This window comes from Copadichromis virginalis, linkage group LG17 (assembly GCF_057382275.1).
Source record: "Copadichromis virginalis isolate Kocher_CV1m ecotype Utaka linkage group LG17, C_Virginalis_male_GT1.1, whole genome shotgun sequence".
In the NCBI taxonomy this organism is placed as follows: Eukaryota; Metazoa; Chordata; class Actinopteri; order Cichliformes; family Cichlidae; genus Copadichromis; species Copadichromis virginalis.
Window position 1 is genome coordinate 30,078,088 of NC_140634.1, and position 26,128 is coordinate 30,104,215.

Here is a 26,128-nt window from a genome sequence, read left to right on the forward strand (position 1 = left end):
TAGTGTGCAATATATGTTTATTTTTCCTCAGCCACACTACAGTGTAACTCTACATATTCACATATCCAGTTTTCCAAATTAATATGGAGTTTCCCATACTGTCAAAACAATTTTAAAGACCCTTTAGTTGGACATTAAATTGTGATTTGTATCTAAGTTGTGCTAAGCTATCTATTACTGGGTGGAATGCACATCTTCCAAATTCATCACCTGTAACACCTAACATAAGTGCCCTCTATGGGCAGAGTGAAAGTGGTACAGTCAGACAAGAGTGAAAAAAATGAAACGTTCTTTTCAGACAATACTCTTCCAAATGAAATTCCCTATTAATGCAGTATGACGTCCTCTGGAGGCAGAGCGGCAGTGGTGCACTAAGCACAAACACAAAGACACCATAGCATCTATCTTCATCAGACAGCTCTCCCTGTAAAAATAAATGACAGTGGCAGCTGTGCATGGTCACAGTTTTGTCTGAAATTTTGTAACACTTCCAAATTCTTGTTGCATATGAATTCATTTAAGTGTATAAATAAATATCAGCATATTGTCTTGTTAAGATAACATATCAGTATTCGTTAAATTTGATGTGCTTTGATCACTTCCCTCTTTCTTTCCTCAGTAACTGTACTGTGGACCTAGCTGTGTAGACCAGCTGGCTGATAATGGATGAGCACTCCGTTCACCAGACAGAGCACATGACCACCATTGAGGCTAGCGCTGTCAGTCAGCAGGTGCATTTACAAACATAATAAATGGTGTAAATTAGAAACAAATTTACTGATATTAATCACTCATCTTGTTAAATTACCGACCCAGATCAGAAATCTCAACACCCCACTAAAGTGCAAGTCCCAGGTTCATTCATTCATTGATTCGTGTATAGGTACATGTGACCACCTTGACTGACACATCCATGATGAGCGCTGAGGAAGACTCGACCTCCTCGCCAGATGACGATCCATATGATGACACAGACATCCTTAACTCGGCTGGCACTGATGAGGTCACAGCTCACCTGGCTGCTGCAGGTGAGTCTAAACTCTGTGCTGTTTCCAGAGTGTGTTAGTTGGGTCTGATCAAAGTTACAAGCAGAAGTGCTTCACGACCTGTAGACTTATGTTGATAATTGTTATTAAGGTTGCAAAGTTTGTGGCAAATTAGACGGTCAACTCCTTACAACAGACCATTTTTTGTTTATTTTTTTATTCTTCTTAGCAGCTATGATTAATTATACAAGCCTGGTAAATCCCATAATGCCATAATTTAAGCAAAATGCTTTCAATTGAGCAACAGGTGGCGCCAGTGGATTAGTTGTGTAGGCAGCGTTGCCTTTGTCAAGCCTCTGCCATGTTTTTTTTTTTTTCCATCTTTATCCCTGAAAGTTGACATGATTTGAAATTAAATCAGTGAAATGCTATTTCATGTCTTTTTAAAAACATATTTTATATTTAAAAAAAGAGAACAATAAACAGTAACAACCACATGGGCTTTAAAAGCTCAAATCAGAGAAGGAAAATACTTTGTCTCTTTTTACCTTTGGTAAAATCTCTCCTCCTCCTCTTTCTTTCAGGGCCAGTGGGTATGGCAGCTGCTGCTGCTGTAGCAACTGGGAAGAAAAGAAAAAGGCCTCATATCTTTGAATCCAACCCTTCCATCCGTAAGAGACAGCAGACTCGTCTGCTCAGGTGGATCTAATAGCTTTTCTGACAGCAGCTACGGTGACCAAAATATCCCTCGCTCAGCTCCTAGGGTAGAATTGTTGTTGTGCTTTGTAGCTTTTAATCTGAACACAGAAGTAAAGGATGGTGTTTGTTAACAGGAAACTGCGAGCCACGTTGGATGAGTACACCACTAGAGTGGGCCAACAAGCCATAGTGTTGTGCATCTCCCCCTCCAAACCCAACCCTGTGTTCAAGGTGTTTGGTGCTGCTCCTCTGGAGAATGTGGTAAGTCTTATAAATAGAGCAGGTAGAAAGCATTAGTTTGTAACACAGTGAAACTTACCATCACACCAAACCTCAGTGTTCTCCTTCATTTATTTCAGTGAAGCCCTCTCAGTCATATGCAGTGTTTCCCTTGTCATAAGTATACACTGCATGTTAGATAAACTGAATCTGCTTTACATCTTTCTTCCTAAAAACTATTTGTGTATTAAAAATACTCATAATTTTATAGCTAATAATAATTTATTAAAGGCCATATTGATTTTGTCTTAATAACATAACCAAAAAAAAGGCATGTAGTTACTTATCTTTGACCAGGTATCTACTAGCAAATGTTTTCTTCAGTGATTTATTTAAACCTGCTATCACTCTTAAAAGCTCAGGCTGACACACTGTGATGTATCTTTCATGGATACTAGGTAAGAAAGTATAAGAGCATGTTGTTGGAGGACCTGGAGAACGCCCTGGCTGAACATGCCCCTGCAGGTGGAGAACTCGCCTCAGAGCTGCCCCCGCTCACAATTGATGGCATCCCCGTCTCTGTGGATAAGATGACCCAGGTAAGGCTTACTGCGGATTTATTCTTTAGTGGGGAATCTACGCCGTAGCTACGTCTTAACTGCAAACTCGAATTTATCAGTGAGAGAATAACAATCATCATGTCAATTTAAAGGACAATAAAATCAATATAGGAATTGCCAGCAACAACCTCAGCCACTTACATGTATGCTGTAGGCTCTACAAAGTTTCCCCGCAGAAATCTAAATAAGGCCTTCTCTCTATTCTCTAGAAGTGCTAAAGTTTACTCGCTTTTTCCTTTGTACAAATTCACTAATACACACACACACTACTCCCAGCAGAGGGCACCAGCCGCTAACAAACCAGGAAGTTTAAACTATGTCTTCTAACTAGTGAGAGGAAGAGCTTAGCTAACTACATGTAGCAAGGTCAAATGCTTATTTGTAGGTGTGTTGTCCACTAGCTCATTTTTGATGTTTTTGATTAATCTATTCAGCAGTCATGCATTTATTCTCATCCTGAAGAGCAGCATCACCATTAAAATAAACTCTAATCTGAGAAAAAGCTAATCCTTCTCTTTGATAAGCAGAGCAGCCATTGTAGGCCGTTCATCGTAGTGTTAGTACCACTGGCAGACCTGAATTTTCTTTTCAGCCCAGGGGAGCATGGCTTGTTTACTCTGCCGTCCCAGTGCTGCTGACGCATTCTCTAGATCATCGTCACAGTAGGCAGCATGACAGTGGCCCTCAGAGACGATCCACAACCCTCGGCGCGCGTTAGCCAATCCCAGTGCCGGATGAATCCGTGGAGGCCAGGTGTTAGTTGGAGCTTGTTTTTCTGGAAGTAGTAGGATGAGATTATCGCGAGTAACCTGTTGCCTCACTCAATTTCGACAAGCCGGGTGGAAAGGTGTGGGGTGGGTGTTTTTACAGATATGTGTGTGCTGCGCGTTGGAAACAGGAAGTTGTTTAGTCCTTCTGGGAAAAGCTAGTAAACCTTGGCCAAGGAATGAGATGAGAGGAAGCTAATTTAGTAGAGACACCCAGTTCGTATCAGAAACATGTCTTCTAAAAGGATATCTGCAGTAGAATTTTATACAGCTGAAGAAATCCCAAATGAGGTTAAGCAGAGGCCCTAGTCTGTCAGATATATGGAGCATCTGTAGCAGGTGATCCCACGACTAGCTTGAGCTCATAATTACCCCCTTGCCTTGTTAGGTTCAGGAACCCAGCAACATAACAGCCTTCCTGAAGTCTGATTGGACCACTGCTTGGAGGATTAGGATTGGGGTGGGGTGGTGGGTGCGAGGGCAACATGCCACTTAACTCGCTAGCCACTGTAATTTGGCCATCTGGCCTTGCACAGATACATCCACATACGTCGCCATCATCGCAGGTGTAAATGGGAGAATAATTTTCCTACAAGGCTTTTTCGCAGGTTAATGCAGGTTGCTGAGCTAGTGTTGGCTCTGGTGGAGCTCCATTACGTGGAGGGTTTGTTGTTCGAAAGCTGGCGCGAAGCACCGACACTCCATTTTCTATCAAGATCCATTTTCTCATATCTGTTTGCGTGATGCACTGAGGAGCTGTGTGACTGTGAGTTAGAAAAGGGGGGCCTAACGGGGAGGAGGGAGGGATTTATTTCTCCCGGAACCAAATTTAGCTTGTGATGTCAAGGCAGGCGGACGCTGCAGTGCCTCATTGTGCAATATAATCCCCCGGTGATGCTTGCATATTACCGGGACGCCGAGGACACTGGCACTAAACCCCCACCTCGGCATGTCAGTGAGTGTAAGCGCGCGCCTGCTCGGGCTCTGTCGACATGATGGGCAGTGCGTATGCGTGCCACTCACTACTGCACATGAAGTATGCATACAGACGATCGATAACAAGCAAATCAGATGAGATTAAGAACGTCATCCGCTCGCTTTTTCACCTTGTCAGGCAGCTGTTATTCAAGTTTAGAAACTAGATGCACCATAAAGCTCGGATTTTTAGCTTTTAGCGCAACAACATTTTCACCAGCTGGTCACCTGCAAAATCAGCACTTTTTACTTCATTGTAAGATATTCCAAAACGGTGGACAAGCACTTGATAAATGGACTGATTCTTACATCTATACAACATGCCACATTCACGTTTCTTCTAAGCTTTTAGTGCTTCCTAACAAACATTCACACTCTGATGGATGCATCGGAGAGCAACTTGGGGTTAGTATCTTGCCCAAGGATCCTTGGCATACAAACTGGAGGAGCCAGGGATTGAACCACTAACCTTCCGATCAGTAGGTGACCTGCTCTACCTCCTGAGCTACAGCCACCCCATCTTGATACCGTCTTGATAGAGTCTGTTGACAATAAAGAAATAAGTCTGTACAGTGCACCTATTAGCACAGAGTTAATGCAGTGCCCTTGTTTGACAGTCAATTTTAATTTTTAACAATACTGACTGTCTCGTCCTTGTTAATACCTCTGCTCAGTGTCCTGGAGCCTTTGTTGGAACAGGCTGTCTGTTGGATCACCTCTGATGTGCTCGCAGTGTCTGTCTGATACGTCAGGCTGGAGCCATAGCCATAGATTGGTCTGTTAGTAAACCTGACCCCATTGTTCTCCTTTTAGAAGGTCTGTTTCTATTTTCAGGCCTTGACCACCTCAGCACATGCTGCAGGTACCTAATGCACGCCTCTCGCAGCCTGCTCAAGGGCGTGTATGCCCTGCAGCTTTGCACATTATATTTCTGTCTATATAATCTGTTTTTTCCATGCATTTTTTTTCCTCTTTTATTTTCCTTTAGGCACAGCTGCGAGCATTTATCCCAGAGATGTTGAAGTACTCAACAGGCAGAGGGAAGCCTGGCTGGGGTAAAGAGAGCTGCAAGCCAGTGTGGTGGCCCGACGACATCCCCTGGGCCAACGTTCGCAGTGATGTGCGCACAGAGGAGCAGAAACAGAGAGTAAGACAAACACTAGTATAACGTGATATTTTGCTGGGAAAGAGTACAAGGTTGTAAGTGCACAAAATGAATGTAGCTTGTGAGTACAGATCACTCAACAACAAAAGATTTTTATAGATCCGAAAGTGACAACAAACTAAACAGATGTTGTATTGTCCACCCATGAGAAAGATTCTTTTTACACAGTGTTTTAATCCTGTTCTGTTACATTAGCTAGTTCTGTTTGGTGGTGTCTAAAGATCCAGAGCTCTTGCCTTTGCAAGAGTCACCTGCCACGTGTAATTCAGTGACAGTGATAACAGTCCTTAAAGACATAGTTGATGGCATTTTGGGAAATGCCCATATTTGGTTAACTTAGAACAGTAGTTCTAACTACTAAGCCATCCTAGACAACTTTAGGATTTGGATCATTGCTTCCTTAGTGACACAAGTCGCTTTAAGATAGATTGGTGTCATATGATGTAACATACCAGAGAAAGACGCAAAGATACCATATGAAGGAGTAAAAGATACAGTAAGCTTGTTTTATTAGCATACATACAGCAGAATATAGTAGTAAATTGTTTTGCAGACCTCAAGGAAAATTGCTACAACTCATGAATCAACACTTTAAATATGAAGCTACAGCTAATGCACACCTTTGAAGCTCATTATTTTTTCCTCTTAATATAGCATGAGAAGAACAGGCTTTAGAGGTGCTGGTAAGCCAAGTCTATGCACTTTTAGTAGAACCAGCACAGCTGTTAACACCTTTTCTGTCATTTATTTTGTGTTTTCTGTGTATCTTCTGAGATAGCTTTAGAGCAAAGGAAACAGGCGCATGTCTATTCATTATTACGGTTTAATTTAATCCCATTGTACATAATTCATATTTATCATCTGATTATATTAAGAGATGTACCATGCCTTAGAGTCATCAGTCTTAAGAATTTTTGCTGACATTAAATTGTGTCTGTACTTCCTCAGGTCTCTTGGACGCAGGCGTTGCGAACCATAGTGAAGAACTGCTATAAGCAGCATGGCCGTGAGGATCTATTATATGCTTTTGAAGACCAGCAGGTAACCACGGCAACCACCACCCAGCACCACCTGACCACTGCACAAAGTATCGCTCACCTTGTGCCCTCACAAACCGTGGTACAGACCATCAACAATCCAGATGGAACAGTCTCGCTTATCCAGGTGCGTTTTATTCACTGCATGGCTTTTATACTCCTGAGTGGGAGTTTTTGCCCTTCTTGTTGTTTTTTACAGAGCCTAATGCACTTGGTGGAAATGTATTGTTTTCAGGTCGGTACAGGACACACGGTTGCCACTCTTGCGGATGCGTCGGAGCTGCCTGGTGTGACAGTTGCACAAGTTAACTACTCAACGGTAACTGAGGGAGAGGTAACACCCACATGCGTTCAAACGTGCCTAGAAATCGTTCTTTTATCAAAAACCATACTGAAACACATTAAGTTATTTACTGCACACATAGCCTCTTAAAAATGCACTCTATTTAATACCACAAAATCAAAACTAAAGCCACAAGTCCATCAATCTAATACCGGCAATATTTGCTCAGTCTCATTACCTCGTTGCTAATGTTCATCTACACTTATGGTCAGAAGTGTAAATCCACACAGGGCCAAATGTATACATGCAGGCTCATATATATTACATATATCCAACTAATATTTGGTAGCTTAGCATATTGCACCTTGACCAGACCATTTTGCTTACCATTGCAAGCTTCTGGCATTAGACGTGGCTGGATATTTAACACTCTTCTTGTTCATTTAAATTGGTTAGTGGTCCAAAAGCTTTCAGTAGGGTTGAGGTTGGGCCATTACAAAAGCTTTATGTCGTCAGCCTGTTTTCTGCACTCTAAAATTAGTTTTGATATATAATTTCCCTGTTAGAAAACCTGTGTCAAAGTTTGAACTGTTCTGATTTAAAGAACTTGGAGGTAGTCTTATTTATTCGATCCACATTGTGTAATGTACAAGTACCACTGATTACCAAATAGCACTAGCGCATGATGCTACCACCATCATGCTTGACAGGGACGCTGGTGTTCCAGCAGTTTCCAGCTCATGGCAGGCTTGAGCGTTGGTGGTTCCTGGGTTCTTTCTGAATATCCCAAACAATTGCCTCTCATCAGGGGGGACAGTTTGGGTGTTCTTCCAAGTTGGCAAAGGGGTGAAAATCGGAAAAACTTGTTCTCGCATAAAACTATTTGAACTGATGAAATCTTTAGTTATTTAGAAATGGCTCCAAGAGATCTTCCCAATTTGTGGAAATCTACAATTTTCCTTTTTAAGATTTTCACTGAGTTACTTGGAGTATTGGTCATTTCTACCAGCTGTAGTTAAATAATGAACACTAGCAAGAATTAATTGGCCTCGTCAAGTTAAAACACATTGTTGAACCTTCAACAAATCCTGTTAGTGTGTTGTGAGCGTATGTTCATATTTTGGCCTGTGTGTATAATTTTGACCCTGTGTGGAACAGAGAAAATGTAAATTATGTTTGCTATATAATCGTTTAATCCTAGTAAAAGAACAGCTCGAAGAAGAAGCCTAAAATTACCATGACACTCATGCTTCTGATAAGTGTATGTAAACTTAAGTATATACTTTGTTTTTCCTCCAGGTGGAACCAAGCTGGGCCACCCTGCAGGGCGGGGAGATGACAATCCAAACGACTCAAGCTTCAGAGGCCACGCAGGCAGTGGCATCCCTAGCTGAAGCTGCTGTCGCTGCTAGCCAAGAGATTCAGCCCGGAGCCACTGTTACAATGGCACTGAACAGGTGATTCTGACAGAGCTGAATATTATGTTATGTGATTTCCTGAGATATTATAATAGGTCTCTAACCTATTATAAAGGGGTGCACGCAGTGTAAACGGTCCAGGTACAAGGACAGGACTAAAAAATGAAAACTTAGATCTGGAGAAACTTTGCTCAAGACAACTTTTAAAAAGGTTAAAAAAAAAATTACAAAATAGTCTGTTGTAATAGTAGCTAACATCCCTATGTTGTTAAGCCTAAGCCTACAAATGTGTTAACAGAGAAGAAAGTTTTGGTGCTGTCACCAGAAAATACCAGAACCTTTTAAACAAAAAAAATGTTATTATCATGTCAAGTTTTAATTTCACTGAGAGAAAAAAAACACTAACAAGTATAAAAAATGTCATAAATGCACAGGCAGCTATAAGCAGCTGGATGAAAATGGGACAAATGTGTCAGAACAGGTTACTGGATTCCCTGGAGATACTTTTTGTCCTGTTTCAGCATCTAAATAATTAGCTTGTACCCTTTTATACCAGCAGCATGCATGGTGTAGAACCATTAAACCAGTTGTTAGGCACATATTTCACGTTCTAACAGCTCTTACCTGCTGATATGCAGGTAAGAGCAGATTAAAATAGCTGCATTTGAGATGTTGTGAGTATAAATACACAGCATTACATCTCTACTTCATTTAGGCTGCTGTGTTAGAAAAAGAAAAAAATGTTTTCAGTCCTATTATAGTCACAAATTAAAGTTCCTGTAGGATAACAACAGAAGCAGGTTAATAGTTTGTTGTAGGCTTCGGTCGCAGTTAAAAGAAGCTAACCCTTGGCTACCCACTTCCTGAATAACATTTTTTTCAGCAGTTTGTTTCTGAAGTCAGTCACCTAGATACTGCCATGTTAGAATTTTTTTTCACTGCAGTCCTGTCCTGGCAATCATTTCAGATGTGTATGGGTATGTCCCACTGGGGCTTGTTACCTGCACCCACCTGAGACCCCCTCCTTCTCATTTCCCCTCCCTTCCTGCTGTTTACCTGAGCTGAGCTACTCTGGGCTCTCCACTCTGCCGTCTCTGGAACATTTTGTGTCTGTTTTCCAGCTACAGATGAGGTGCAGAGCCTCTTATCCTCACTGTTTTCCTTCTGTGCAATTAAATATTACCTGAGATGCAAGATTTATTAGCCATAGTCAAAAACCCCAGCAAGCTTAAACATCCAATCTAAATTCACATATTAAACAATGAAACAACGCACAAAAAAACGGTGTCGTTTCTGGTACACTTGATTGCATCATCAAGAATCTGTTGTCTCAGCTCTCGCATTTCCTCTTCCTTTCTTTCTGTCTCTCTACATTTCTGCCTCAAGCCTGATTATCATAAAGCTGCGAAACTGGTGTGCTAATAAGCTAGTAGTAATTCTGCTGCATAGATCCAGTATATAAAATTGCTTTATTAGACCCATAGCACCTGTCCTTTGGAGTGATGTGACCGATTCTCTGTAAGTCCAGACTAGAAAAGCCTCTTATAGCTCATGTATTCCTGCGTCTTCACCCCGCATCTCTCTAATAACCCTTGGCTCTCTGAGCAGACTCTGCGTGAGAGAGCTTTTGGGCTTTGTACCAGGAGATTGCATCTTCAAGCCTAATTTCTTGTTTGTGTGTGTTTTAATTTGAAATTGCATGTACAGAAATATGGGGTTTTTTTTACATATAGTGCACTTGTGATTTGTGTGTTACAGTGAGGCAGCAGCTCACGCTGTAGCGACGCTGGCAGAAGCCACACTACAAGGCGGAGGTCAAATTGTCCTGGCAGAGACGGCAGCTGCTGTTGGGGCGCTGGCAGGGGTTCAAGATGCCACAGGTACCCAATTATCAGAAATACAGCAAACACTGAAGCAACATAAAATAAAATACACCTCAAATTACAGCAATTACATAATTATAAAAAAAGTCAAGTGTTTTTTTGGTATGCAGCATTAAACTGTACAGACAATGAAGGTCTGAAAAGTCATAGTTATTACCTCACTACTGCATTGCCTGCAATCACAGGTACATTAGTAACATTATCAAACAATCAAACAGTGGTAGTTTATATATAAACTATGTTATCTATATTGGCGACCACATAAATCAATTTATCTATATTATTTACGAGGACCCCAAAGATTAGATTACCGCTCTCTGGAATGACTCCAGCCTTGCCAATATATTTCCTCAGGTGCCCTGCAGTCCAACCATCAAGTTTAAAGTAGGTCTGATTAATGGTTGTCACGAAAAGTGCAAAACAGACGCACACATACAGAGATTCTTTCATTTATCAGAAGATAGTCTGATATTCTGTTGTTAGCCGGCATAAGTGGCACCCAATGTGATCGTCTGCTGCTGTAGCCCACATGTTGTGCAATCAAAGATGCTCTTCTGCATACCTTGGTTGCAGCGAGTGGTTATTTGACTTACTGCTGCTTTCCTGTCACCTTGAAGTAATCTGGCTTTCTCTTCTGACCTCTGGCATCAAAAAAGTATTTTACTCAGAACTGCTGCTTGCTCGTTATAGAGATGGTTGTGTGGGAAAATCCCAGTAGATCAGCAGCATATATGACACCCACAGCCTTACGACACTCAAAGTCACTTTCTTTTTCATTCTTATGCTAAATTTCAACTTTAGCAAGTAATCTTGACCATGTTTACATGCCTGATTACATTGAGTTGCTTGCCACGGGTGGCTGTGGCTCAGGTGGTAGAGCGGATCAGGTACTGATCGGAAGGTTCGATCCTTGGCTTCCCCAGTCTGCATGCCAAATATCCTTGGGCAAGATACTAACCCCAAGCTGCCCTCTGATGCGTTCATCGGAGTGTGAATGAGTGTGAATGTTGATTAATTTGCACTTTAGTTTAGAAGTGCTTGTATGAGTGGGTGTGAATGGGTGAATGAGGCATGTTGTATACAGCGCTTTAAGTACTCTGGGAGAGTAGAAAAGCGCTATATAAGAATCAGTCCATTTACCATATAATTGGCTGATTAGATATTAGTATTTTTGACCAGTGGAACAGCACCTTGAGGTGACTGTTGTTGTGATTTGGCACTATATTAAAATTAATAAGATAAAATTGAATCGAATCTAAATTGAATTGGAACAGGTGTGCCTAATGAAATGGCAAGTTTTGACGTTAAAAAAATTCTCTTGGTAGACTTTCATGGACAAACGGTAAGGAATGAGGAATATTTTTCTAAAATGTGTTTTCTATGTGTACTTTACAATAGAATAAAAAAAATTAATCAGTAAATGTGTGCAATTACATTTTACCCATTGGTGTTTGTGTGCGCTCCCCAGCCAATGGCCTTTCTAATTAGCCTCACTAAGTGTAAGCTTCCCACCCGTAGAACAACTGCGAGGCCTCTGAGCCCCCACATTGTAATCTGCTCTGTGCTGATGTGACAGATGGTGTGTATTTATGTGTGCATCTTGTCCCTTCTTTTAATGACACGTTATTAGAGGTTCACCCTCCGTAAATGCATAGTGCAAACGCTGCTATTGCCGTGTGTCTGCTGGGACTAGGCTAGTTTGCAGTGACAGCCTTCCCTCTTTGCTCAATAGCACTGACAACAATTTCGTGGATATGTTCCGTCAGTAGCCTCAAGGCTAAACATGGGGCTAATGTTTCATAAGCAATAACATTTTGCCAAAGCTGCATCCTGAGTATTTATTGTTGTTGAACAATTTGATTCACTGGTTAATTTAAACGAATCGGGATATTGAATTGGGAAACCTTTTGTAGCCTGCAAGCTGTCAATCTTTTACTTATTATGTCATCTGATCAGTACAATACACATATTACACACACACACACATGCACCAACACACAATGTACACTAGTCCAGGGGCATGAAGAGGTCCCTCTTGTGCCCTCCTTAAGAGCTTTGATCCACTCCATTATCAGTCCATAGTCTAATCACTTGACCAGCTGTCAGCAGACACCCCCAAGCTCTGTTGCTATATTTATATAGATATAGATACATATATGTGTGTGTGTGCCCATGGAATTTCTGTTTAAATCACAGTACGAATCAGACTTGTGTTAGTGGGAGTTTTAGAAACCAATGGAATCAGTTTGGTTCTGTAGCAGGCAAAGCTGGGAGACATGGTGTGTTTAATGGTTAAAAGGCTATAACAATTGCCAGGCTGTTGACTACAAAACAATTGTATCCATTACCTCATGTTGCCAAACTATTTTAGAAAACCAAATAACATCATCATGAAAGTTTCCTGTTAAAACATTGAGCAAATGCAAAAATAGGTGCTACGTCTGCATTCATATCCTATAATGGGGATTCACCTTATTCAAATCTAACATCTGCAGGCTTTGTTTATTTATTTATTTGGCATGTTGCTTCCTAAACCACGAAGAGCCATTTGGCTGTAATAGCTCACTCAAACATCTAACGGAGCTGCCAAATCCAGCCCTTCTCGCAACTATTGACCTTCGCTAATCACTGTAGTGCTACACAGCAGAGAAGACTGGTGTTTGAAGTGCACCAGCCAGGTTACACTGCTGATTGACTTGTGTAGTAACCCTACACCAGGGGTCGGCAACCTGCGGCTCTTTAGTCCTTATAGTGCGGCTCCACGTGGTTTGGGGAAATAAATTAGAAGTATTTAGCTGAAGTGTATTTTATTTATGTTAGTTATTTTTTTTAACTTGTAGTTCCAAATTGGAAGATTATTGTGATATTGAAATATAAAAATAAAATTATATTTTATTATTTTGTTCATCGCTCAAAATAAGTGTGGCAATAGCGGAAGCCGGTGTACTCGCCGAAACGCCGTGCATATATCGAGACTTTCAACCCAAGGTAGGCTAGTTATGGATCTTCGGATCCACATTGTCAGCAGCTGTTCTCCACCATGAACTATGTTATAAACAAACACCGCTCACGCCTCACAGATGGCAGCTTACAGTCCTGCGTAAAGATGAAAGTACAGCCCCGATTTGCAGACGCTGTGCGCAGAGGTTCAGGAGCATAAATCCCATTGTAAACATATCAAGGCAGACCCGACGATGTTTCCATGAACATGCTTTTCAGCATCTCTTTATTGACCACTTTTCACACACGGTTGCTGTACGCATACAGCCGGCTGTAGCTTTTCAGCTCACAGCCCGACATATACCAACAACAGCATAGATAGCGCAGACATTAAGGCGGCGAGACGTGATTGTGGGTGCCGCTCACGTGCATCCGCCTCCCCTGCAGCGGCGCTGCAGACCACGCCCCGCCACACACATTAACCTGGTAAAATACATATTTAGGCAGAATTTTTCATCTTTTAGCAGCATAGTGCTTTTTTCCAATTATTTTTTTAAAAGTCAGGTCAAGGCTCCAAAAGCCCAAAGGCGATATGAGGGTGGCGGCTCACAACAGTTTTTGTTTGCTACTTGGATCATTTTAGTTCAGCTGGGTTTCTTTCCTTTTGTTATATTTCTTTAAGAGTTCAAAATGTGTTAATTACATAAATAAAATGTAATTTTCTCTGTAGCACTTCATGGATTTCATAAGCAACACACCTTAGTTGTTTACACAAAGCATAAAGGTAAAAAAACAATATACACAGTGTTATCTTCATTTTAGATGTCAAAAAGTATTTGTGGCTCCAGTGTTTTCTTCTGCGTGGAAACTGGGTCCAAATGGCTCTTTGGGTGTTAAAGGTTGCTGACCCCTGCCTTACACTGACAAAGACACATATATAAACACGGCTATACAAGGCATGACCCTTCATCTCTAAGTAACAATGTTCGAGTGGCACTTCAATTACAGATTGCACTTCATCCCAGGTCTATGTTGCTGTGCCAGGCCAAAGCCACGCTCCCTATAAGGTTTCCTTCATAATAACTGTTAGAACAGCTTAACACTGTCACAAATAAGTGTCAAGAGGGGTGAGCAAGAGGCCACAAAGAGGACCAACAATTACGACCTTACCTGGCAGCAGAGTTCCATTTTTATTATTGAATGAATTGTTTTCTTATTTTGTTCAAAATGTTATTTATTCTCAGTTACAATTATATCCACCCTTGTTTCATCTGGGTTATGTGTTTTAAGTGATTCATTTGTAATGTGGACTGGTTGCCTGTAACATCCAGCATCTAAGCTTGCAGTAATGGGAGTGGGTATGAGCCACTGCCATCCCCTATGCTGACCTTCTTGCCTGCCTGTGACACTGTGACAGCTTGCAGGGTGGGGCAGAGCACCACGTGACTGCAGCAGTAATCCCTGCAGGCAGAGACGCACAAACGGAGCTGGGAATGGGGGAAGTAAGCCGAGGACGTTCAATTGGGTCATTGTTCAGAAATGCCTTCTCTGTAACATGTCTGCCTCCTGTCACCAACAACTACCTGGAGTTGATGGGTTCCCAAAGGCCCGTGTAAAACATAAAATCCGTCAACAGGATTTCCTCTAGCAAGAGAATGTAAAAGCAGAATTTCTTAGCAGAAGAGCTGACAACCTGTGGGGTTGAAAAACAAAACCAAATAAACTGTGGATCCAGAAAAAGGACCACTTTGGGCCATCTCAAAAACGGAGTCAGTCCCTTAGAGATTCCCATGTGAAAATCCCCAACTTCACAGCAATCTAACAATGCAATCTGCATTCACAAACACATTTTTAACACTAATTCATGTCTGCAAACCTAGATGGAAATGCATGGAGGGTACTTTGGGTTCAACATCTTGCCCATGGATACTTCTGCATACAGGTGCAGGAGCTGGGTATTGAGTCACCAACCTAATGAATACTAGACAACCCGCTCTAAATTAGCCAGCATCTAAATGAGCCACCATAAACAAAAACAAGATTTCTGAGGACAGTAGAATAGAATTGGGTAACCAGTGAGGAGTATAAGATCTTCAAATGTCTAATAGGTTTATTTAAAAAAGGTACCTGTGTCCACCTGTGAATGATTTCCCTGTAATATTAACATACCTGTGACCTAAGTACGCAGTTTAAACTAATAAAAAATGTATTAGTGATGCTGGTGCTGCATGTTTAAGTCCAACTTGTCCTCTTCTTTCCTTTAGGTTTGGTCCAGATTCCAGTCAGCATGTACCAGACGGTAGTCACCAGCCTTGCCCAGGGTAACCGGCCCGTCCAGGTTGCAATGGCGCCTGTCGCCACACGCATAGATAACACTGTCACACTGGACGGCCAGGCAGTGGAGGTCGTAACCCTGGAGCAGTGACCTTGGAAGGAGCAGAAAGCACTGATTGGCCACCTAGGAGATTTGTTTATCTGTTCTGTTTTCCGAGACATCATGCTGTGTACAATGTCAAATATATTTTTAAATGTGCATCTACAGGGGGAAGTGTGTTATCAATGCATTGTGTTTACTATGTAAAGAGATTGCGTTTGTTGGTGTATTTTTCCCATTTAGCGTTGTTTTTTTGGTTGTTTTTTGGGGTTTTTTTTAGCTCTGTGAAGTTGAGTATTTAGTATTTATTTCTTTACAATTAACCTTTGCTTAAAACAAAGATGAACCAAAAAGCTCGGGAGGAAAGCCACCCCTGTTTCACTGAGTGTGTCTCTTGTCTTTGTTTGGGATTTTTCACTATATTGTCCATGCTCAACTGTTTCTGTTATTAGGATGACGAATTCAGTGCCATAGTCGGAAAGTCACTCCTGTGTTTCGCCATATTCACAATTGCTGTTCCCACCTCAACTCACTAATTCTCTCACTGTACAACACAGCATCTGAGATGCAGACACTCCCAGAAAGTCTTGCCCTGTTGGGTTTTTTTCCCCTTTTTTTGTTCTACTGTAATCCAAGTACATGCCAAAATTTTGCAAAGACTCAGGATAACTTTCTTTTTTTTAACTGTTGGATGGCGGAGAGGACTTACTGACGCAGTCTTTTTGTCCACCAAATTTTTTTTTCATTTTTTTCCTAGTGCATGGATTCGAGGAGGCAACCGTGTTATTTGCAACATGAACTCCTTTGTATGTCACGCAGGACTCGGTGGTCTCCATCACTTTGTATGCCACAGGAAGCTGGTCATACTTGGACAGAAGCTGCACTATTTGTGATCCACGAAAGGATTTGCCACACGAAAAAACCATGCTTGCCGAGAATCAACTCTGTTTGATGAAGGTGTAACAGTTGGTGTGACTTTCACCAAAATTGTGTATTTGGGAAAAAATGAAGTCCAATAAAATGGCTGCTGTTCACCATTCATCCAGTTTCTCGGGTATTATTATACTCTTGATCCAAAAGCCTAACAATTAGTGGATTTTGTCATATTAACATCAAACATACATGTGAAAAGTCAGCTCTATAAAACCTTTTTGGCATCTGCAGGTTGGTTTTGTGATATCCTACAGCAGGAGTGTCCAACTCCAGTCCTCGACAGCTGCTGTCCTGCAGCTTTTAGATGCATCCTTGCTCCAACACAGCTGAATCAAATGATTGTATCGCCTCTTCAGCATGCCATCAACTTTGGTAAAGGTCTGATAACAAGTCATTCATTTGATTCAGTATAGTTTATACTTCAAATTCTGAAGATAGCCATAAAAAATGACTAATAATACATGTAAAGACAAAGTTAAATGTGCTTTTCAGTGTTACGATGCTCACTTTTGTCTTTGTATATCAGTGAGAGATCATATCCCTAATATGGCAATCTCAGACATAGCTCCACCCACTTGCTTTCCAAGTTATCTGTATGCCAGAGACAGAATCAGAAAAGAGTTGGCTTAAAGGGAAGGTGGCCTTAAAATAGAGACACTAAAACACCAAAATATTTCTGTGAATCACACGGGAAAAAAAACATGGATTTGAAAATGATCATATTCAGCATATAATTTGTTTAGGGCAGACTTTTAAAGATTTACGATGACCTTACAGCCTCATTCCTTCTACCTTTATCTGAGAAATACCACATTTCTCCACCTTTTACCCGTAATGGTGCACTTGCCAGAAAGCCCAATAACCTCCACACTCTCCTCTATAGCACCCCCCACCTTTCCCGTGACAGACATGGGCCTTGATTACATCATAAGCTGCCCGAAACCTCTGCTTTAAAGCCTGGGATTTGTGAGCAGGGCCCTTCTGTTGCAGAGCAGAACAGAGAGAGAAGCGTTCGGGCCTTAATCTATCAGGCGTCAGTGTATATTCCGCTCTTCCTCCAGATTAAAGCCGAACCAGGTTGCATTCACAGATGAAAAAGACCTTATTTTTCTTCTTCTTTTTTTAAACTATATACTCCCTTCTGGGATTTTTCGATTGGACCCCTTAATAAGGTCAAGTGTATTGTGTGCATCTGTGTGGGCAAGAGAAATGGTAATTTTCCATGTAAGTCTCTATATAATGGTGCAGTCATACACTGCGTGACATGTATGCAAACTGTCACTGCAGATTAGAGGTTTTATTAGCACGCTTTCTTTCTCGCTAAGTCTCTCCCTTCTTTATTTCTTGATCACTCTGCAGTATCCATCCATAAAGTGCGTTTCATCTTTTTAAATTTGTGATCAAAGTAGTAACAAAATAGCACAAGATAAAAGCCTCGGGATAGCTGTCACCAATTTTACCCACTGCATCATATAATGCTGGCGCTTCACCTAAAAATGTATTCTTTATTCTATTTAAAGTTGATAATGGAGTTTTTGAGAGTTTCATTTCAAAATAAGAGCTCAAATATCTGATAATAATATATGTTTTTAACTTCCAGCAAAATGTTGCTTTATTTATTTGACCTCTCCTCTCAAAAGGAGTTTACTATGAATAATTTTAAATACTGTAAAACCTCATTTTGTTGGCTAGAATGCCTCGGCTGTAAAGTCTCTTACATTAGTAGAAGAAAAAGACGCTTGCAGAATAGTTTAGCAGAACTCAAATATGCCATATACAGGCAATATTAGTTAGACACTACATTTCCATAACATTAACCCATTTACATTACATGCCTGTTAAATAACTGAATCCCTTTTTCCACATGAAGAGGTAACATAGGTATCTTATTCAAAAACAAGCTTTTCAGATTCATAAATTACTAAGTAGTTTGACTTAAATTACCACTTTGATTTGACTTGTTTTTGTAAACCTGGTTTTATGTTTTGGTAATTCTGATTTAAATGTAGTAAAAGTTGGTGGCTTTGTGTCATCTGGTCCTTTTTTTGAAGGCTCCTATCCTTCCTATGTGAAATGTGTTTAACTCCCTGATGAAGGTTTGTACATGACTGTGCCATGAGAATAAACATCCTAAATAACCTAAATAACTGTAGACCTCATTCTTCTGGATGAATGAACACCTGTTAGGTGGTTACATCACCTGCATTTGTACCAATTGCTTCATATGAGAAGTTCGACTGCTGCACGGAGGTACTGCAGACATCATGGTGCACCACACTGCAGTGCACACTTTCAAACTTCAGATAGATCATCTGACATAAAATCAAACCAAAATCTAGGCAACTAGGTTTCAGTGTGAGTGCCTGCGCTCCATCCTGGAGGTGATAATAATAATAATGGATTGGATTTATATAGCTGATATGATATGTTTAGTGGTGGAAAAGCTCTCAAAAGAGAAGAGGCAGCGATATTGATTCTCCCCCGCCGGCAGACTAGGCTGCAGCACGAGCTTCAGTGGCCCAGCTCCACAGGGGGCACTGCAGGGTGTGAAGGGAGGGGTTGGTCATTCTTGTTGCCTGGAGTCGTGCAAGCAGACTCTGGGGCAGAGCTTTAATCTCTACTAATCGTTTCTTAATACGTGCATCCCAGGCCCTATGCCCGTGTATGCATGCACACACACATATGGGCAAACTACTTGCAGTCCAAGCCCCCGCTTGCTCTAACAAGACATAATCTCTTACCGCTCGCCCATAGGGCTGGACCACAACTTGAGAATGCATCTCTCATCAAGTCGATGAACTCAGTAACCTGCCTTTGAGGTGCTCCTTAGGGCAGGGAACCCTGCTTTTGAGCTATGCATGCCCCTCTAGTGTAAAATGGAAACTTTTCTAATCTGTGGAAATGTAATCAATTCACTCTAAATCAATTTAAATTTAGATCTAGGCGTCTTGCCGACATGTTGCTGATGAAGCGTCTTCCCCCATAATGTAGTCTAATAGTCTAATAATGGCCTCCTCACCTTCCCGGCTCACACCTCTGTCCACCTTCAACCCAGACACTGCGTAAGAACGATGATAATCTCATTTCACTAATGCTCAGTAGCCTGCATTAGAACACAGGCGAAGCACTGTCTCAGCTCAACTCTACCCACCCAGGAAACTGTGTGTGTGTGTGTGTGTGTGTGTGTGTGTGTGTGTGTGTGTGTGTGTAACAGAAAAAGAGAGAGAGAAATAGAGAAAGGGGCCAGGGGGGCTGTGGGATAGAGGGGGCACTGAAAAATGCGGTGTAACCTGAGCTGCTCGGTCCATCTGGAGAAGGCCTTGAATTGACAAGGGTTATCCCTCAATGCACTTTGCTGCAAAGAAGATCGTTAGACGGAGTCTGACACAATGGATCGGTCTTTTAAAAGTATTTATTTGCATTACACACAAGCAAATATGAATGCTAGATAAACAACGACGCATTTCAGTGATGAGTCAGCAGGTGTGCACACACAATTAAGAACATGTCAAATCCTTAGATTCATGCCCAGACGGTTAGGCGTTATACGTGCGTGATATATCTGTAACACGAGACAAAAAGTGCAGTTAACCTGAATCAGTTGCCCAGAAAATATCAGCCAGAGCTGAGATCCTTTATGTCAAGTAATATGTGTATCGCCACAATCTAAGCACTTACCCATTCTCTGTTTTAATGGCCAATCAGCACAAAAAGCAAAAGAGCCTCTGCAAAGGTCCACTGATGACATCCACGTAGATCAAATATAGCTAGCCTGCAGGCAAACAATACAAATCATATTAGCTAAAGCTGAAGTGTAGGCTATAAAGCAGGATTTAAGCAAAGGCAGATAAAGAGGTTTTAATCCCCAGATCCCCCTGTCACCTACATTAGCAGACCCTGACCCAGATATATGAAGCTCAGTATGGAGCTTGTTTTTTGCGCCAAACTGTCAATGGGCTGTTACAGCAAACCAAACTAACATTTGAAAGACTGCCTTACTCTCCACCCTTTCCATTTGGGGAAGGGAGGGAGGAGGGGAAAAGGCTGCACTGAAAAGAGAAGGGTAAGATGACACCGCACGGTTTGCCAATTATGCCATGGAGCTAAGAGAGGAACCCCCTGATGGCTGGCTGAAGGCGGAGGAGCTGAACCTGTAGACATAAAGTGGAGCACTGCAGAGCTGCACTCATTTGTCCACTTGTCAAAGACTGACTGATGAACCATTATTTTAATTACATTATCTTCATGGAACAAACTGCGAAGTATCAGTTTCTCCATTAAAAATCATGTTTGTCATCATTATTGTTTATTCTCCTGTCCCCACGCCCCAAATTAGTTAGTTTAGCCTACATCAGAAAAAAAAATTGATTCTGAAAATCTCTGCTTCTTCTTTTTCCTCTGATCTAAACTTGTCCAAATGAAATAGTAAGCTGAATATATGTTTTGTTGTCCAAGTACTCAATCCGCCACTACATGTTTGAACAATTATGCGGTAAAACTGTCAGCCCGATCTTGCAAAGTGGAGAACAAGGTAATACTTTAGGATGCAGTGCTAGACTTTTTCATTGATTGCATTCAAATATCTTGTTTCAAGAAAACACTTACATTGATTTTTTTCCTTCTTGTTTTTAGAGGTGAAACCGTCTCCCAAAGCTAAAAATTGATTTCTACTTGTCCTGCCTCCTGCACGTCATCTTTTCTGAATTAAAGAAGCCAAACACTTCGGGAGTTTTATCTAGATCCTGATTGTTCTTTAAAATTGCTCGTAAAAAAGTTTATACCAAGTCACTGGAGCTTTGAGGCCAGGGTGTGCAGGGGAGGAACAGAGTCTCACCCCACCCTTCACCACCGTCAGCCACTCACTCATTGACTTAAATGAGCTTCAGATGCTTCTCTGCTTGGGGCTATTTTTTGTCTCCGTATTGTTCTCAGCTGGTGGATGCTCTCAGGCAGTAGTTGGCAAGTCTAGAACCACCGGATCCATCTACCTCACCAGTGTGAGTTCTACCATTGCCAAACACCACCTGATAGCTGTAGGGCCTCTTCTTACAAATGAGCCATAAACATGGTTGAAGCCACTAAGACGAGATGGCATTTAACTGAAGCTGAAAAGCATAGAAAGAAGTGTTATTTTTAAACCAAAAATAACAATGAAACGATGTGAAGAATAAGCTGGCTGTTTCATAGCCCTGCTCTGCTGATATCATCCTCCGGGGTCGTGGTTTAAGACAGACTAGAACAGAAGTGTCAGCTCCATATCCGCCAAAATACATGAAACCAAAGGTACAGCAAGGAGAATTCAGAGTTCAATCATCAGCACATTTTAAATAATAAATACCAAATGTATCAATCCACAATTGTGCAAAAGCGATGGAAGTCTGTCTTGTCCTATATTGGCACTACACATAATTGCTCAAAGTATATATACAGAAGCAAAAATGTGCTAGTGCCAAAATGGGCAAAGAAGAGGAGTGGCTGGGGCATCCAAATGCAAGCAGTTGTTGTTATAGAGACACCTAAGGACAGAAAGATGCTGAAGCAAGATGAGCGCAGCACAGCTCATGCAACCGCACCAGAGTCATTACATCACATTCACCCCACCCACAAGCACAAGAGAGAGGAGCCACAGAAAGTAAGCCGCGATAGACGGGCATCGTCATCAAGTGGTTCTTTCTCTGCTCTGTTTATGGCCCTATGGTAATTCACTGATAGTGAGCTCTCACAGTGAATTCTACCAGTGCCATACACAGAACAGGAGTCATTGTCACCCCAACACCAAGGGACAGTCATCAAAACTATGCAAACTAGACCACCAACCCACAAGAGCAGAGCAGATGCAACAGCCTGGAGAGAGAGTGCGAGAGAAGAGAAAGAGAAATGAGAGCAAGTGAAGAAATTATTTTAGAACAGCCACAGCCTTCAATATGTCCGTAGTGTTGCAGTGACGCAGCTTAGCTCAAGACTGACTGCACTGCAGTGGACTGATCCACACACTGAGTAACAGGTCAAAGCCACTGTGCCTCAATGTGAGCAACTAAATATAAGTCCAGTCAATCCTACGAGTGAGCAAACACCCTCTTCTACCCGTCTAATCACCTGTACTCCCGCTTTTAGATTTCTAGGAACAGAGAGCTAACCCTGACAGCATACGCACCTGATAATTACATATAAATAAGCATGTTATGCAGTTATAAAGCAACTATTAATGTTTTTTTGGTAAGTCGGATTTTATGTTGTTGCTTATAACATATCTAGAGGACATTTTACAAGGTTTCGTGCAATACTAACCCTGAATCTCAACATCTTACCCACACACAATCAAGCCAAACAAAACGCTTGATGGATTTTGCTCTCTTTAATTTTTTTACTAAACAGTCAAGCAATTAATATTTGGGAGTGAAAGTCCAAGATTTTTCAGGAACAGGCGCTGTTTTTTATTCACACAGAACTGGATAACACTGACAAAATACATTAGCCACTGCTTTTTTGCTAAGACCAAACAAGGAAACATGTATGCACTTCACTGATCAGTTATCGAACCCACCGATGTCTTAAACTTAGGTTTGGCACATAAATGACCCTTACGTGGATTGATCAGTAATCCCTTTACATCCTGGCTCCTGCCCTCCCCCTACACAATCAACCTGCTCAAAGTGTGACACCTTTAACAAACCTCTTCATTTACTTGCTGTATTTGTGTTGAGGTGCATCAGTTATGTTATAACGACCCATTCATTTTAACCCTTGTATGGTGTTCGGGTCTGTGAGACCCGTGTTCAGTTTTTTTCAAAAGAAAAATGTAACAATTAATTATTTTTTCACGTGTAAATGTGTTGTGTCTTTCCACTCACTCCACTTGATTATAACTGATTTATTTATAACATTTTATATAAAAGAAAAACGAGAAGCACATTAATTCATAAATGTGATCTAACAAAGGTAAAGGGAAAAAATTAACCATGTTTGCTGTTCATATGTCTTGTAATTGGGATGAAGTAAACATCTGTTGAGTAATTTAACATAAAATTGTTTGATAGTGTTAATTTGGAAAGCCAAAACTCTAGCGGGTCCACCAGACCCATGAACACTGGCTGAGTAACAAAAATACGAACACCACACAAGGGTTAATCTTTAAAATCTGTGATAAAATAAAAGTTTTCATCATTGTTGATGTTGTTGTTATTTCAAGAGTTTACATGTAACTAGTATGAGTACAGGTAAAAGCTGGCTTGCAGGTTTTGTGTCAGTGAAATGAAAATAAGGATAAATTCACATATCGTGTGGTGTATCTGTGATTTGAGTCTGAGCTTTAAAAACAACAAATCCCAGTCAGACTGTAGTCAGACTAAGATATCAGCAATGAAGCAACTCAACTAATTCAAAATGTCTGTCAAATAAATATGCAAGGCTTCCCTTACAAAAATATACACAAACAACTGAGCCTATTTCTCTTTTCTTTCACATCGAAATAATAAATAAAAGGGTTTAAATCACGATACTGCAGCTGAATCATAACCTTCAAACCATCTCCTGACCTTGGATATGTTGTCAAAAGAATCTTTGCGCCACAGATAATCCGAATCAGAGAGAAGCTAGCTGTCCTCAGCGCTGTCCTGGCAGGGCCCAGACGCCCCACCCTTGGTTCAGCCATTAGCTTCCCTCACCCTGGGCCCTGCAGTGCACGGAGCTCCCATTGATTCCAGCGATCAAACCATGTACTAAGTGATTCTTCAGACGCCCAAATGGCTCCCTGAGCTAGACTCCCATTGCCATTTCCTGGAGAAATCAATACCACTAAAAAGCCAAGTCCGGAAAAAAGAAGAAGAAGAAGAACCTGTGTCCTTTAAAGGTTTGCCCGTGTTTTTCCATACCTTAATTAGTTAAGAAAGGAGCTTCATGAGATTTTAGTAAGGTGTTTTTAAATGAGAGCCTCTTACTCATGGAAGTAGAACAGAGAAAAACAAGGACAGTATTTCTGAATGAAAATGAAATCAGAGAAAACATTACTTATATAATTTTGTTCAATAATTTATTCAATTTGTTCAATAATTTAAGACATGGAAACCTGCTCTTGTTAGCGATAAATGTAGGTTTATCTGGGAAATAAAAAACAATTTAAAAAGCCATCTTGTTTTGATGTGTAATGAAGACCAACTGTCAAAGGGAAAAAAACATATGTGAGGTTTGTACATTTGCAATAATTATGTAGCTTTTCTCACAGACAATTTCCTGATGTCGTCTTTGACAGCTTAATTTAAACCTAAACATGGCGCTATAGTTACATTTCATGAATTCAAACATAGGCCAACTTATTAAAAATCCAAGATTACATGAGAATATTACCTGAAATGATGTAACACGTCCAAAGGGATGTTTAGGGAGCACTCATAATTCCCTTTCATCGTGATTAGACACGCTGTATATTTTTGAAATGTTAACACTGCAAAGTCCGGACTTCCTTTTCTTTCTGTCATCGTTAATTTAACCTCAAAGCTGCTCCAAAGCCCCTTGTTAATCGCATTTGTCTGAATAGGGAGTCTACAAGTCCTCAACTTCACGGTTATTTCAGGAGGATTTATCACTCCTCTAAGTCCTGCAGCAAGATCTAAATTCAGTCTTATGACCTGAAACACACAAAAATCTACTTCAAGTCACATCTAAGTACTTATATTTTTTTTACGTTTATATTTAGGGACCCCTCCCAACCCCCAACCCCCCCCCCCCCCTTTTTTTTGGCCTGATTAGGAATACTGTCCTGTTTCATAACACCACACACCCTGTATACAATCCTAATTACCCTCAGTGTACAGGGATTTTAAAAAATGGGAAAGAAAAGAAAAGAAAAGGAGAAAAAAAATTTCAACATACCCAATTCAGTATTAATCCGCAGGATTAGGTTGAGGTCTTCACTGTATTCTCTTGGTATTGGACGGAAATAGAAGCAGGTGCAACGTGATTACATACCACAAAGCTCGAGCATCACCGAAAATAAAAAAGAGCCTATTTAATTATCACAACTGCATTAAATTGAACATTTATTTAAATAATATTTTATCAAAATTTATATTTATATATATATATATATATATATATATATATATATATATATATATATATATATATATATATATATATATATATATATTTCGCATTTCTGCTATTTAGTCTATTTCATATTAATTTCGACCACGTTTAACGGACTATTTGTGCGGATTTTTTTAACCCTCACGCCAGAAGAGGTTAAACAAAAGTAGTACCTTACATTAAATTGAATTAATAGCAGTTGAAGTTTTTAAGTTGAAGTATTCGAATAGCCAGATTTATAAAACGACTGATCTGTTAGTAGGTCATTAACCATTCATCTTTTTAAAAAAAACAAAGTAAAACAAATTGCAATATTAGCCAAGTATTTTGGTAGGTAACACGGCCTCCTCGCCCATCTTTTCTCATTTGATGTGAACCCTCTCTTTAAGCTAGCCTGTGTATTCGGCTGCTTTATTTAAACAACTAACCTGTGCGTTAAAAAACAACAACAACAACAAAAAACCGAAATATTGTTCGTACCTTCCTCTCAGTCAATCGTCGTGCGTCACGAACCGCTCAGAAGTCGGACCCAACTCACATTTTAGTCCTTAACCTATCATTATCATTTAAGGATTTTCCGCTATTAACATTGTGTGGAAGTGACACAAACCTCCCGTCTGTGTTGCCCGCAGCAGGACTGCAGAATTACAATGAAACAAAAGAAATCCAAGCAGACTCCTGAACTTCCTGAGTATCAAATGTCAATTTCAGCCCTGCGCTCCTCTCTTCTCCTCTCTATCCCCCT

At 40.8% G+C, this 26,128-nt stretch overlaps 1 protein-coding gene and 2 long non-coding RNA genes across 5 annotated transcripts; 1 reads left to right on the forward strand and 2 right to left on the reverse strand.

Annotated features, from left to right (window-relative positions):
* The first annotated feature begins 662 nt into the window (after window positions 1–662).
* Window positions 663–16,405, forward strand: nrf1 (nuclear respiratory factor 1). Of its 2 annotated transcripts, none has more exons than XM_085436459.1 (11): window positions 663–731; window positions 884–1,028; window positions 1,571–1,685; window positions 1,820–1,946; window positions 2,363–2,503; window positions 5,255–5,413; window positions 6,380–6,595; window positions 6,704–6,802; window positions 8,051–8,208; window positions 9,928–10,049; window positions 15,257–16,405. In XM_085436459.1, the coding sequence occupies exons 1-11, from the start codon at window positions 663–665 to the stop codon at window positions 15,415–15,417; spliced, it is 1,512 nt and encodes a 503-aa protein (XP_085292585.1). In that variant the 3' UTR covers window positions 15,418–16,405. The 2 variants fall into 2 exon arrangements, with proteins under 2 accessions (XP_085292585.1, XP_085292586.1); XM_085436460.1 differs by having other exon boundaries at window positions 6,704–6,787.
* On the reverse strand, window positions 1,021–5,043 carry LOC146689669 (uncharacterized). 2 transcript variants are annotated; one of them, XR_014915958.1, is made up of 5 exons: window positions 4,931–5,043; window positions 4,736–4,808; window positions 3,100–3,299; window positions 1,535–1,606; window positions 1,021–1,375 (listed from the first exon to the last, which is right to left on the reverse strand). It is a non-coding gene; the product is annotated as an uncharacterized LOC146689669 (long non-coding RNA). The 2 variants fall into 2 exon arrangements; XR_014915957.1 differs by lacking the exon at window positions 3,100–3,299 and having other exon boundaries at window positions 4,931–5,039.
* Window positions 16,406–19,693: 3,288 nt separating the features above from the next.
* Window positions 19,694–20,051, reverse strand: LOC146689670 (uncharacterized). The gene is made up of 2 exons (XR_014916026.1): window positions 19,978–20,051; window positions 19,694–19,861 (listed from the first exon to the last, which is right to left on the reverse strand). It is a non-coding gene; the product is annotated as an uncharacterized LOC146689670 (long non-coding RNA).
* Between the last annotated feature and the right edge of the window lie 6,077 nt (window positions 20,052–26,128).

Excerpts from the sequence above, each read along its gene's own strand:
- nrf1 (XM_085436459.1), top strand. The coding sequence starts at position 663 with ATGGATGAGCACTCCGTTCACCAGACAGAGCACATGACCACCATTGAG. Across the intron at positions 1,029-1,570 it reads AGCTCACCTGGCTGCTGCAG|GGCCAGTGGGTATGGCAGCT; the intron begins GTGAGTCTAAAC and ends TCTTTCTTTCAG. Across the intron at positions 6,596-6,703 it reads GAACAGTCTCGCTTATCCAG|GTCGGTACAGGACACACGGT; the intron begins GTGCGTTTTATT and ends TATTGTTTTCAG.